This window comes from Colletes latitarsis, chromosome 8, assembly GCF_051014445.1.
Source record: "Colletes latitarsis isolate SP2378_abdomen chromosome 8, iyColLati1, whole genome shotgun sequence".
Taxonomy (NCBI): Eukaryota; Metazoa; Arthropoda; class Insecta; order Hymenoptera; family Colletidae; genus Colletes; species Colletes latitarsis.
Genome location: NC_135141.1, coordinates 13,596,869 through 13,609,991, shown reverse-complemented (window position 1 = coordinate 13,609,991; position 13,123 = coordinate 13,596,869). Strand labels below are relative to the sequence as shown.

At 34.5% G+C, this 13,123-nt stretch overlaps 1 protein-coding gene across 2 annotated transcripts in view; it reads right to left on the bottom strand.

Moving 5' to 3' along the window:
* The window catches only part of LOC143344899 (unconventional myosin-XVIIIa), a 256,926-nt gene extending 244,032 nt beyond the window's left edge, over positions 1-12,894 (bottom strand). For both annotated transcript variants that reach the window (XM_076771483.1, XM_076771484.1), the window contains exon 1: positions 12,070-12,894. In XM_076771483.1, the coding sequence (XP_076627598.1) occupies positions 12,070-12,204 (135 nt within the window). In that variant the 5' untranslated portion in view covers positions 12,205-12,894. The remainder of the gene's footprint in view (positions 1-12,069) is intronic.
* Positions 12,895-13,123: the final 229 nt, after the last annotated feature.

Sequence of the window (13,123 nt, the reverse complement as noted above, 5' to 3'; positions counted from 1 at the left end):
CTTACTGTAAATAATAATCGTCTTGCAGATTCAGTTTCTGTTAGGAATTCCCAACATTTATTAACGGACCACAGTTAGTGAATAATATATCAATTTAGCGTACACCTCATTTGTTAAAATATAATAAAACTCAAATGCTGTTCGTTGGTCACGACATCACGGGAGAACGGCTGAACCGATCTGGCTAATTTCTTTTTTTTAAATGTTCGTTGTAGTCCGAATCAGGTTTTTACATTAAAAAAAATTGGAAAAGTTGCTCGGAAACATGAAAATTCGGGAAAATATGAGACTACCCATACCGCGACCGCCGCGAGAGCGAGAGCCGATTTTTATGTTCACGTAAAACTCAAGACCTATTGAACCGATCTTCCTCAAATTTTGACACGTTATGCCTGCATACTCTAGGGCGGACATAGGCTATGTAGCATGTCTCAGAAGCGTGTTATTAACATGTAATTTATATGCAAAGATTTCATGTGTACGACTGTTTGGCAGACCACGTGATTCCTGTATACGACAGTCTACTTGCGCGCGCATGCGCATATTCGGCCCGCGCGATACCTCGCCCGTAGCAGTACCGCGATGTTACCGCCAGGTGGCGAAGCTTCTCGAGCGCTTCCTCGCGAGAGAAATCTTAAATTGCTTTTGCAAATTTATCTACAGTCTCTTTTGAAGTCTGTTTTGATTTTGATGTTACTAAGCCACGAATGCGATCAAACTTATCAAGATTATCCGTTTCTGCTCGACGTAGGAAATCTACACGCCGAGCAACGCGGAATGTTGTTAATCATGGGCTCATAAAAGTAATAATTACCGTAAGGTTTGCTTTCAAATATGATCCAGGAATTGACTATCTTAATTTACGAGAAGTTAAAGTAGGAGCGATGGATCATACTTGTCGCCATTGCTTAGCCAAAAAATGGAACGAAAAAGCGCCTGGTATCTGTTGTGTAACGCTACCATCTCGGGCGAAGCCGAGATGGGGCATGCTAGTCACTTAAGGGGGGAACCTCATGTAAATGGCCTGTTTTTCAAGAATTTTTTGTGAAAAATCTAATGCACAGATTGATTTAAAATTTTAGGTATCATTTATTGATATTATAATGTAACATGAGTATTTTTTTTAAGCCGTAATTGTTAATAAGGACGGTACAATGGCGGCTTGAAAATGGCATTTTGTAAATGCGCCGTGCAGCGTACAGGTTTCAAAAATGATCCGAAACCAAAAAATTAAGATGGATTCTTTAGTTTATGGAAGAACGCTCAGCATGACGTTTTTCTTTTGTTAAAATTTGCAAAATTGCAAAAATGGCGAAGTTTTGAAGAAAAAAAGGATTTTTTTGTTATGAATAATTGTTAATATCAGGGTTTTAAATACAAAAATAAAAAATCGGAGCTCGTCATGCTGAGGCCAATTATTTATAGAATATTTGTGCCAAGTTTCATAAAGATCGAGTGATTAGTTTTTGAGCTCTGTTGCACGGCGTGCGAAATTTTGCGTTTCGAGAAAAACGCGTTTAAAGTTTGAGTAACAGAAAAATCGTGAAAAATTCGTAATTCATTTCAATTTACCGTGGTTTTTTACTAATCTAATACCAGGGCCATGGAACAGATCTTCCTCTTCTTCGAAAAGTTGTGATTTAGCCATTTTTTCTTCTTTTAGAGAAGCGTGAGCCTCTTTTGTGCAATGAAGACTGCGGCGCTACTGCTGTTTAATACGGCGTTTATTTTCACGATCAATGAATGTTTTACTCTGCTGTCCAATTACTATACTGAGCTCTTGCATTATTTGAAGGACGAACGAAAATCCTTCGTTGAATATGCCGGCAGCCAAAAAAGCAGTTATTTCAATAATTTTTATGCGACAATTGAAATGCTTAGGAGCTAAACGCCAAATGATGGCGTTAAAGCTCTCGTTAGCAGTTTGTGTATGGCCACCTAAACATCTCTCCAACAAATCATCTCGTGAGAAATCTTTGTAAATTGGACGAATATGTTTTTGCACATCTTCGTGTAATGGAGGTGGATGGACAAATTCTTGTCCCAAGGCCTATGCAACGCACCACTTATACCACGAATCGGTACCAGGAGAACAGTTGTCGTGCTGCAGTTTTTCATTTGTTGAACACAGATGATTTTGCACTTATCGACTCATTTTCACTGTTGATTACACGGTCTCTTGTAGTTACTTCTATATTTCTTCAATGTCTGTTTCTAAGCGTTCTGAGCGTTCCGAGCTGCTTCTTTCGTAAAAGTCTTTATTCGACCGCCAGCAGAACGCTCGCTTCTCTTCGGGGAGATTTCGCTCTCCTCTCTTTCCGAAATCGACACCTCATATCTCTAAAACCTAAACATCCGTCGCCCGACTGCGGTGATCGCTTATACAACCATAAGACCAAGTGTCCGACGAGCATTCGACTACCCGAGGCGCTGCGCTCAATACAACTATTTACTTTATTTTTAAAATAAGGTACAAGGAAATCTCTGATCAGTTTCTAATTTTTTTATCGTATTCCTAAGAAAAGGGTCCAGCCGAATACGCATGGTAAAAGTGCCCCCAAACCAAATTGAACGGGGTTAATACCACTCGATAGGTGGTTCGAAGAAACCCCTTTTCCCAAAGTTTCAATCCAGTATCTCTACTACAGGGGTAATTACGGGGTGAAAATCATTTTTTGGTTTATCCTTAATATCTCCCGTTCTACTCAATTAAAGATTATGAAAAAAATCATGGTTATTCTATCGATTGATGTACATGTTTGAGAATTTTTTCAGAATTTTTGGATGCAAATTCGATTTTTAAAAAATTCGAAAATATTTTAACCGTCGATTTTTTGTCGAAGTTATCAAGTGACCACATTTGTTTTTATACAGTATAAAGCTCTCAAAAGAATTAGTAATCCCCAATTTTTTCAGATTTTTCGAAGGGGTGGAACGTAGTCAAAAAAATAAAAAATGATTAAAAAATAGTGAAAAAGCTTTATATTGTCTCAATTACTTACGTGACCATGCTCACATTTTTACAGCTATAGCGTAACATTATGACTATTAATGCGTAATTTTTTCAGATTTTTTGGAAAAGTGCATTATTGTTAAATAAATATGAATTCATATTTCCTACTTCTTCATACCAAAAAAGGCCGCACTAGCTTTTAAAATAGATATAATTAAAATATATTTGTTTACATACTTTCTTAACTGGTCACTAGATGTAGTTTCAAATATGTACCTGTGATACTGGACTCGTGTTGATTAGAACAACTACGGCGCGACGCGATGCGCTGATCATTTTGGTACAGCATCCTTGTGTATATAATATATAAAATTAATATTATAATATATATAATATATATTATAATATTAATAATATAATATATATAATAATTAATTATATAATATATATTATAATATTAATAATACTTATATTTAATACTCATATTTATTTAACAATAATGCACTTTTCCAAAAAATCTGAAAAAATTACGCATCAATAGTCATAATGTTACGCTATAGCTGTAAAAATATGAGCATGGTCACGTAAATAATTGAGACAATATAAAGCTTTTTCACTATTTTTTAATCATTTTTTATTTTTTTCACTACGTTCTACCCCTTCGAAAAATCTGAAAAAATTAGGGATTACTAATTCTTTTGAGAGCTTTATACTGTATAAAAAGAAATGTGGTCACTTGATAACTTCGACAAAAAATCGATGGTTAAAATATTTTCGAATTTTTTAAAAATCGAATTTGCATCCAAAAATTCTGAAAAAATTCTCAAACAGGTACATCAATCGATAGAATAACCATGATTTTTTTCATAATCTTTAATTGAGTAGAACGGGAGATATTGAAAAAATGATTTTCACCCCGTAATTACCCCTGTAGTAGAGATACCGGATTGAAACTTTGGGAAAAGGGGTTTCTTCGAACCACCTATCGAGTGGTATTAACCCCGTTCAATTTGGTTTGGGGGCACTTTTACCATGCTTATTCGGCTAGACCCTTTCCTATCAATTTAAGCAAAAAAAAAAAAAATGCTCAAAAATTTCATTTTACATGAGGTTCCCCCCTTAATAAGCACTTTGGCAACTTTTTGGTACAATACAAATTGCCGTACCATAACGCCGTAAAGGGACCATCCTTCGGGACCATAGCTGTCCTTGGGACCGCGAACACCTACCCCTGCACCACCCTCGGTGGGTGGGAATTTGAATATCTGAGGACTAGCCCACGAGGGATGGACAGGCGATTCCAAATCTCCACCTATTTTGGAATAGGTTTAAAAACGCGGGACATGAATTTTTAGAACCAGAATAAGAAAGAACACCATACGGACTGTACCATTAGAATTAAACCAGGGACATTGAAATTAAACTGTTAGCACCAACGTAAATATTGTAAATAAATTCAAGTGTGTAAATAGTACCGAACTTTCTATTTACTAAATAAAACGGCTTCGCGAACTTAGTGAGAGCCTACAGTTTCGTTGCACTTATTTGCAAGTTTTCTTATCAAATATTTTTATATTTAATCTTGTTCACGATATCATTGACGGAGATAAGATTATCCACTCTGGATTGCTGTCACGTAGCCCTAAACCATCCCAGAGCCTCCACTGTGCGTTCCAATCGATTCTACGTTTCTTAATTCCAGTCTTTTTTATTAGTTTAAGTTTAGTAGTTCTTCGTAAATGCTAATCTCTTCACTCTATTAACTTTAACAATGAAAATCTTATTCCTCGATGCTCGACCATGGAGATTTTGATTTTTCAATGTTCTTGGGCATGTTTTATGAAACATTAAGAACATACTGTTACTGTTACATTCCACAGTTAATTTAGATAGTGTTGAGATAGAAACTCGTATTGCCCGCCATGTGCGAGTGAGTGTGTCTGTACGTTTGTATGTGTGTGTCTCTCTCGTCATTCGTCTTCCGTTCGGGCGATGTGTTTTTTGTTGTGTTATCCACCATGTGCGTTATGTATCGTATTCACCTGTATAGTTATAATAAACGGTAATAGTTACGCTTATAGTTACACAACCATACCTCAACTAAACCCTAATCCACGTCCAACAGATAGACTAATGGCACTAACGTGGATTTTCATGTATAGTCCGGGCCACAATATAGCGAGGTCGTAAACTCGAGTGGGTGTCAAAGTTTACACGTTTCAGCTCCCGAAACAAATCAATTGACAGAAATACGAGCAGCTAAGGGCTTTAGACCATAGTCAGGGCCGTACGAAGAAATATTTTATCTAGTGTCGCCATTTTTAGAGGTATCGTAACAGGTAAAGGTATTACTCAAGTCTTTAAAATCTTAATTTACCTGCTTATAATACAGGATGTTAGACCACCCCTGGGAAAAATTTTAATGGGAAATTCTAGAGGCCAAAATAAGACGAAAATCAAGAATACCAATTTCTTAATGGACGCTTTGTTAAAAAGTTATTAATAATTAAATTAAAAAGTTTCAAATCGTTCTGAAAAAATTATTATCGGTTGCAGGGGTCAATTATAATCATTTTTGGTCAATAGACATACCCTCGAAATCCTAACCATTTTCGAGAAAAAAAATTCTTTACCAAAAACATAATATGAGGCCAGAAATGCTTCCCGTAAATTTCATGCGAATCTTTAAAACACCATAACTTCTGAACGGATCGGACGATTTTAATGTATAAAAAAGCAAACGACGCGTATTTTAGTGTAGAATATGTTGAAATTATAAAAATATTCGAAAAGTTGTTCCTTGACCCCGTAAAGTTAGAAAAACCACATGAAAATGATCAAACTTTCAAACAGCCATAATTCTTACAATAGCGAATATATTTCAATGAAACTTTTTTCTGAAGTAGAGCCCATGGGTACCTACAAAAAAATGTTAAACAACTTTTCTGTAGGACGTCAAACGAAATTATTAAAAATCAAAAACGAATTTTTAAGAAAAATCGACAGGGGGTAGGTACCTAAATTTTTCGGCGAAATTGAAAAGTTTCAAATCGTTCTAGAAAAATTATTTTCGGTTGCAGGGGTCAATTATAATCATTTTCGGTGAATAGACATACCCCTGAAATCTTACCCACTTTCGAGAAAAAAATTCGAGAAGGTGAGACATCTTTCGACAAAATTAAAAAATTTCAAATGAGTTTAAAAAAATTATTTTCGGTTGCGGGGGTCAAGTACAATAATTTTTGGTCATTACACATACCCTCGAAATCCTACCTAGTTTCGAGGAAAAAATTCCTTACCGAAAATATAATTTTAGGCCAGAAGTGCTTCCCGTCATGCGAATCTTTAAAACACCATAACTTCTGGACGGATCGGGCGATTTTAATGTTTAAAAAAGCAAACGACGTGTATTTTAGTGTAGAATATGTAGAAATTCTAAAAATATACGAAAAGTTGTTTCTTGACCCCCTAAAATGAGGAAAACCCCATAAAAATGGTCCAATTTTCAAACAGCCATAATTCCTACAATAGTGAATATATTACAATGAAAATTTTTTCTGAAGTAGAGCGCATGGGTACCTACAAAAAAGTATTAGACAACTTTTCTGTAGGGCGTCAATTAAAATTACTAAAAATGAAAAAGGAATTTTTAAGAAAAATCGACAGGGGGTAGATGACTAAATTTTTCGACGAAAAAAAAAATTTTTAATTAATTCTGAAAAAATTATTTTCGATTGCGGTGGTCAATTACAATCATTTTTGGTGAATAGACATATCCCCAGAATCTTACCCACTTTCTAGAAAAAAATTCGAAAAGGTGTGGAAAATTTTTCGACCGAAAAAAAAAATTTCAAATCGTTTTGGAAAAATTATTTTCAGTTGCAGGGGTCAATTACAATTATTTTTGGTGAATAGACATACCACCGAAATCCTACGCATTTTCGAGAAAAAAATTGTTTACCGAAAATATAATTTCTGGCCAGAAATATCTGCCCGAATTTTCATTTGAATTTTTAAAACGTCATAACTTCTGAACGGATTGGACAATTTTAATGTTTAAAAAAGCAAACGACGCGTATTTTAGTGTAGAATATGTACAAATCGTAAAAATATTGGAGAACTTGGTCCTTGACTCCACAAAATGAGGAAAACTCCATAAAAATGGTCCAATTTTCAAACAGCCATAACTCCTACAATAGTGAATATATTTCAATGAAACTTTTTTCTGAAGTAGAGCCCATAGGTACCTACAGAAAAGTATTAGACAACTTTTCTGTAGGGCGTCAATTAAAATTATCAAAAATGGAAAACTAATTTTTAAGAAAAATCGACAGGGGTAGGCGCCTAAACTTTTCGGCGAAAAAAAAATTTTTCAAATCGTTCTAAAAAAATTATTTCCGATTGCAAGGGTCGATTATAATCATTGTTGATGAATAGATATACCCCGGAAATCCTACCCAGTTTGGAGAAAAAAATTCGAGAAGGTGTGCAATTTTCCAACAAAATTAAAAAATTTTAAATCGTTCTAAAAACATTATTTTTGATTGCAGGGACCAATTATAATTATTTTTGGTCAATAGACATACCCTCGAAATCCTAATCATTTTCGAGAAAAAAAATTCCTTACCGAAAATTTTAGAGTTAAATAAATATTATATATATTAATTCAAATTCAATATATTACAAATCATGTCAATCATGACAACTCGAATAATAACAGACAATCAGTAACACTTTGGTTACTAATGAAATCACTTCACTTAACACAATCACGCGGCACGGATTATAAATTCATATCCTAACAGAAAATATAATTTCAGGCCAAAAATGCTTCTCGTAAAATGCGAATCTTTAAAACACCATAACTTTTGAACAAATTGGACGATTTTAATGTTCAAAAAGCCAAATGCTGCGAATTTTAGTGTAGAATATGTAACAATTATAAAAATATTGCAAAAGGTTGTTCCTTGGCACCGTAATGTTAGAAAAACACCATAAAAATGGTCCAATTTTCAAACAGCCATAACTCCTATAATAGTGAATATATTTCAATGAAACTTTTTTGTGAAGTAGAGTTTATGGGTACCTACAAAAAAGTATTTGACAACTTTTCTGTAGGGCGTCAAACAAAATTACTAAAAATGAAAAAGGAAGTTTTCGGAAAAATCGACAGGGGGTAGGTGCCTAAATTTTTCGACGAAATTGAAAAATTTCAAATATTTCTGGAAAAATTATTTTCAGTTAGAGGGGTCAATTACAATCATTTTTGGTGAATAGACATACCCTCGAAATCCTACGCACTTTCAAGAAAAAAATTCCTTACTGAAAATCTAATTAGGTGCCTAAATTCGACGAAAAGAAAATTTCAAATCATTCTGGAAAAATTATTTTCAGTTGTGGGGCTTAATTACAATCATTTTTGGTAAATACACATACCTCCGAAATCCTACCGAATTTCGAGAAAAAAATTCGAGTAGGTATTGAAATTTTTAGACGAAATTAAAAAATTTTAAACCACACTAGAAAAATTATATTTAGTTACAGGGGGCAATTACAATCATTTTTTATCATTACACATACCCCCGAAATCCTACGCGCTTTCGAGAAAAAAATTCCTTACGGAAAATGTTATTAGACGCCCAAATTTTTCGACGAAAAAAAAAAAATTTCAAATTATTCTGGAAAAATTATTTTCAGTTGTGGGGGTCAATTATAATCATTGTTGGTGTATAAACATACCCCCGAAATCCTACCCACTTTCTAGAAAAAAAATCGAGAAGGTGTGAAATTTTTCGACGAAAAAATAAAATTTCAAATCGTTCTGGAAAAGTTATTTTCAGTTAGAGGGGTCAATTACAATCATTTTTGGTGAATACACATACCTTCGAAATCGTACGCACTTTTGAGAAAAAAATTCCTTACCGAAAATCTTATTAGATGCCTAAATTTTTCGTCGGAAAAAGAAAAATTTCAAATCGTCCTAAAAAAATTATTTTCAGTTCCAGGGGTCAATGACAATAATTTTTGGTGAAACAGTCATAACTCTTACAATAGTGAATATATTTCATTGAAATTTTGGGGGGAACTAGAGTTCATGGATACCTACAAAAAAGTATTAAACAACTTTTCTCTAGGACGTCAAGCGAAATTATTAAAAATCAAAAACGAAATTTTAAGGAAAATCGACAGGGGGTGGGTGCCTAAATTTTTCGGTTAAACAAAAAAATTTCAAATATTTCTGGAAAAATTATTTTCAGTTAGGGGGGTCAATTACAATCACTTTTGGTGAACACTCATACCCTCGAAATCCTACCCAATTTCGAGAAAAAAATTCCAGTAGGTATTGAAATTTTTAGACGAAATTAAAAAATTTCAAACCACACTAGAAAAATTATATTTAGTTACAGGGGGCAATTACAATCATTTTCGGTGAATAGACATACCCCCGAAATCCTGCGCATGTTTGAGAAAAAAATTCCTTACTAAAAATCTAATTAGGTGCCTAAATTCGACGAAAAAAAAAAATCTCAAATCGTTCTGGAAAAATTATTTTCAGTTAGAGGGGTCAATTACAATCATTTTTGGTTAATACACATACCTTCGAAATCGTACGCACTTTCTAGAAAAAAATTCTTTACCGAAAATCTAATTAGGTGCCTAAATTTTTCGACGGAAAAAAAAAATTTCAAGTCGTTCTAAAAAAATTATTTTCATTTGTGGGGGCCAATTACAATCATTTTTGGTGAATAGACATACCTCTGAAATCCTACCCAATTTCGAGAAAAAAATTCCAGTATGTATTGAAATTTTTAGACGAAATTAAAAAATTTCAAACCACACTAGAAAAATTATATTTAGTTACAGGGGGCAATTACAATCATTTTTTATCATTACACATACCCCCGAAATCCTACGCGCTTTCGAGAAAAAAATTCCTTACAGAAAATCTAATTAGGTGCCTCAATTTTTCGACGAAAAAAAAAAATTTCAAGTCGTTCTAAAAAAATTATTTTCATTTGTGGGGGCCAATTACAATCATTTTTGGTGAATAGACATACCTCTGAAATCCTACCCAATTTCGAGAAAAAAATTCCAGTAGGTATTGAAATTTTTAGACGAAATTAAAAAATTTCAAACCACACTAGAAAAATTATATTTAGTTACAGGGGGCAATTACAATCATTTTTTATCATTACACATACCCTCGAAATCCTACGCGCTTTCGAGAAAAAAATTCCTTACCGAAAATCTTATTAGATGCCTAAATTCGACGAAAAAATAAAATTTCAAATCGTTCTGGAAAAATTATTTTCAGTTAGAGGAGTCAATTACAATCATTTTTGGTGAATACACATATCTTCGAAATCGTACGCACTTTCTAGAAAAAAATTCTTTACCGAAAATCTAATTAGGTGCCTAAATTTTTCGACGAAAAAAAAAAAATTTCAGATCGTTATAAAAGAGTTATTTTCGGTTCCAGGGGGTCAATGACAATAATTTTTGGTGAAACAGTCATAACTCTTACAATAGTGAATATATTTCATTGAAATTTTGGGGGGAACTAGAGTTCATGGATACCTACAAAAAAGTATTAAACAACTTTTCTGTTCCGCGACGACCAAATTTATTAAAAATGAAAAACGAATGTTTAAGAAAAATCGACAGGGGGTAGCTGCTGAAATTTTTCGGCGAAACAAAAAAATTTCAAATCATTTTGGAAAAATTATTTGCAATTCCGGGTGTCAATTACAATCATTTTTGGTCATTAGACATAACCTCGAAATCCTACCCACTTTCGTAAAAAAAATTCGAAAAGGTGCCTAATTTTTTCGGCAAAAATAGAATTTTTGAAATCGTACGAAAAAAATTATATTTAGATAGGGGGGTCAAATACAATCATTTTTGGTGAATACACATACCTCCGAAATCCTATCCACTTTCGAGAAAAAAATTCGAGGTGTGAAATTTTTTCGACGGGGGAAAAAAAATTTCAAATCGTTCTGGAAAAATTATTGTTACCTGTGGGGGTCAATTACAATCATTTTTGGTGAATAAACATACCCTCGAAATTCTACGTACTTCCAAGAAAAAAATTCAAGAAGGTGGAAAAACTTTTCGACAAAATTAAAAAACTTCAAATCGTTCTGGAAAAATTATTTGCAATTCCGGGTGTCAATTACAATCATTTTTGGTCATTAGACATAACCTCGAAATCCTACCCACTTTCGTAAAAAAAATTCGAAAAGGTGCCTAATTTTTTCGGCAAAAATAGAATTTTTGAAATCGTACGAAAAAAATTATATTTAGCTATGGGGGTCAAATACAATCATTTTTGGTGAATACACATACCTCCGAAATCCTATCCACTTTCGAGAAAAAAATTCGAGGTGTAAAATTTTTTCGACGGGGGAAAAAAAATTTCAAATCGTTCTGGAAAAATTATTATCAGTTAGAGGGGTCAATTACAATCATTTTTGGTGAACACTCATACCCTCGAAATCCTACCCAATTTCGAGAAAAAAATTCGAGTAGGTATTGAAATTTTTAGACGAAATTAAAAAATTTCAAACCACACTAGAAAAATTATATTTAGTTACAGGGGGCAATTACAATCATTTTTTATCATTACACATACCCTCGAAATTCTACGTACTTCCAAGAAAAAAATTCAAGTAGGTGGAGAAACTTTTCGACAAAATTAAAAAACTTCAAATCGTTCTGGAAAAATTATTTTCGGTTGCGGGGGTAAATTACAATAATTTTTGGTGAATAGACCTACCCCCGAAATCCTACCCACTTTGTAGAAAAAAATTCAGTACGATCGGAACTTTAAACGTTAATAACTTCTTAACGAAACCTCAGTGAAGAAATTGATATTCTTGATTTTCGTCTTATTTTGGCCTCTAGAATCTCCCATTAAAATTTTTCCCATGGTATATAGCAACAAAATTCTAAATGAGTGAAATTGTCTCAGTCCGTAAATCTAGTGTTAATAAGTGAACGAAAGTTACTAAATTATATTTGTGCAACATCGTATCTGGTATATATTAGAAACGATAACAATAAGAAAACTTGATGAATGAACGGTGAGAAAGTAAACGAAAGAAAATACGTACTTCGTCTAAACGTAGTAATTCTTCGGCAGACATGCTACTTCGGTCTCGTTTCTTGACATCTTTTCGTTCCTTCTTTTCGCGCTTCCTCTTCTCCTTGTCGTCCTTTTCCGTGGCCTTCTTTATAAAGTTAAACATTTTTTCATTCGCGGTGGAAATGTCGAGTCGAAGGCGAGAAAGAGATAACGCGCGATCTCCCCTCTTGGTTGCTCGCACCTACACACTTCACGCGCAGCCGCGTACTTCAGTCGACCCCACACGCATAACACGACACTGTCCATCGAACCGATTATGTAGATAACATTGAGAGAGCACGGAGTATCTACATGTCACTTTTCACTGCACCTTCTGCTGGTGCTGTTGTCCACTAATGAAATTCTGCTTGTAAACAAATGCAAAATCTCGGGAACGATCCTTGTACATCGGTAACGACGTGGGTGGTTGATCCTTTACACCCGAATCGAGCAAATTGTTAAAAATATCAATATATTTACGCGGATGAAGGTGGAACGTAATTTTCAATGTACAACGAAACTGACAGCCAGCGCAGCGTTAAATGCACGTCACGATACAGTCACCCTATCACATTCACCAGAACGGAGCAAGCGTGCTTAGGACGCGTGCAATTTGTATACGACAAGACACTATTTCAGAACGACAATGCCATCGTTCGTTTGCTAAACGGTCACACGCGAGTCCTCGAGGGCGTGTAACAGCCTAGCCCATTGAATCGTTCTCCTTATCAAAAAGACACAATCAATAATAGATGAAAGTTCAACGTCGCACTCGCGTGACACCGATACCTGTCATGGCAGACTCGTTGCAAGTTTCAAGTAAGACCGGTGGCGACTGCTGGTGTCGTAAACCGAATCACAGCATGCGAGACCCCCACCACGGACGAGGTACAAGATAGACTATGCATCTTATAGAAGTTGCTGCCACGCGAACTGAAATGCCGACCAGGTAAAAAGAACCAGTGGTTTTCGAGCGAGCTCTTCGTTTCAAGCACAGACGAGGTATACGAGTAGACCTTTCGCCTTATGGACTGAAAGTGGCC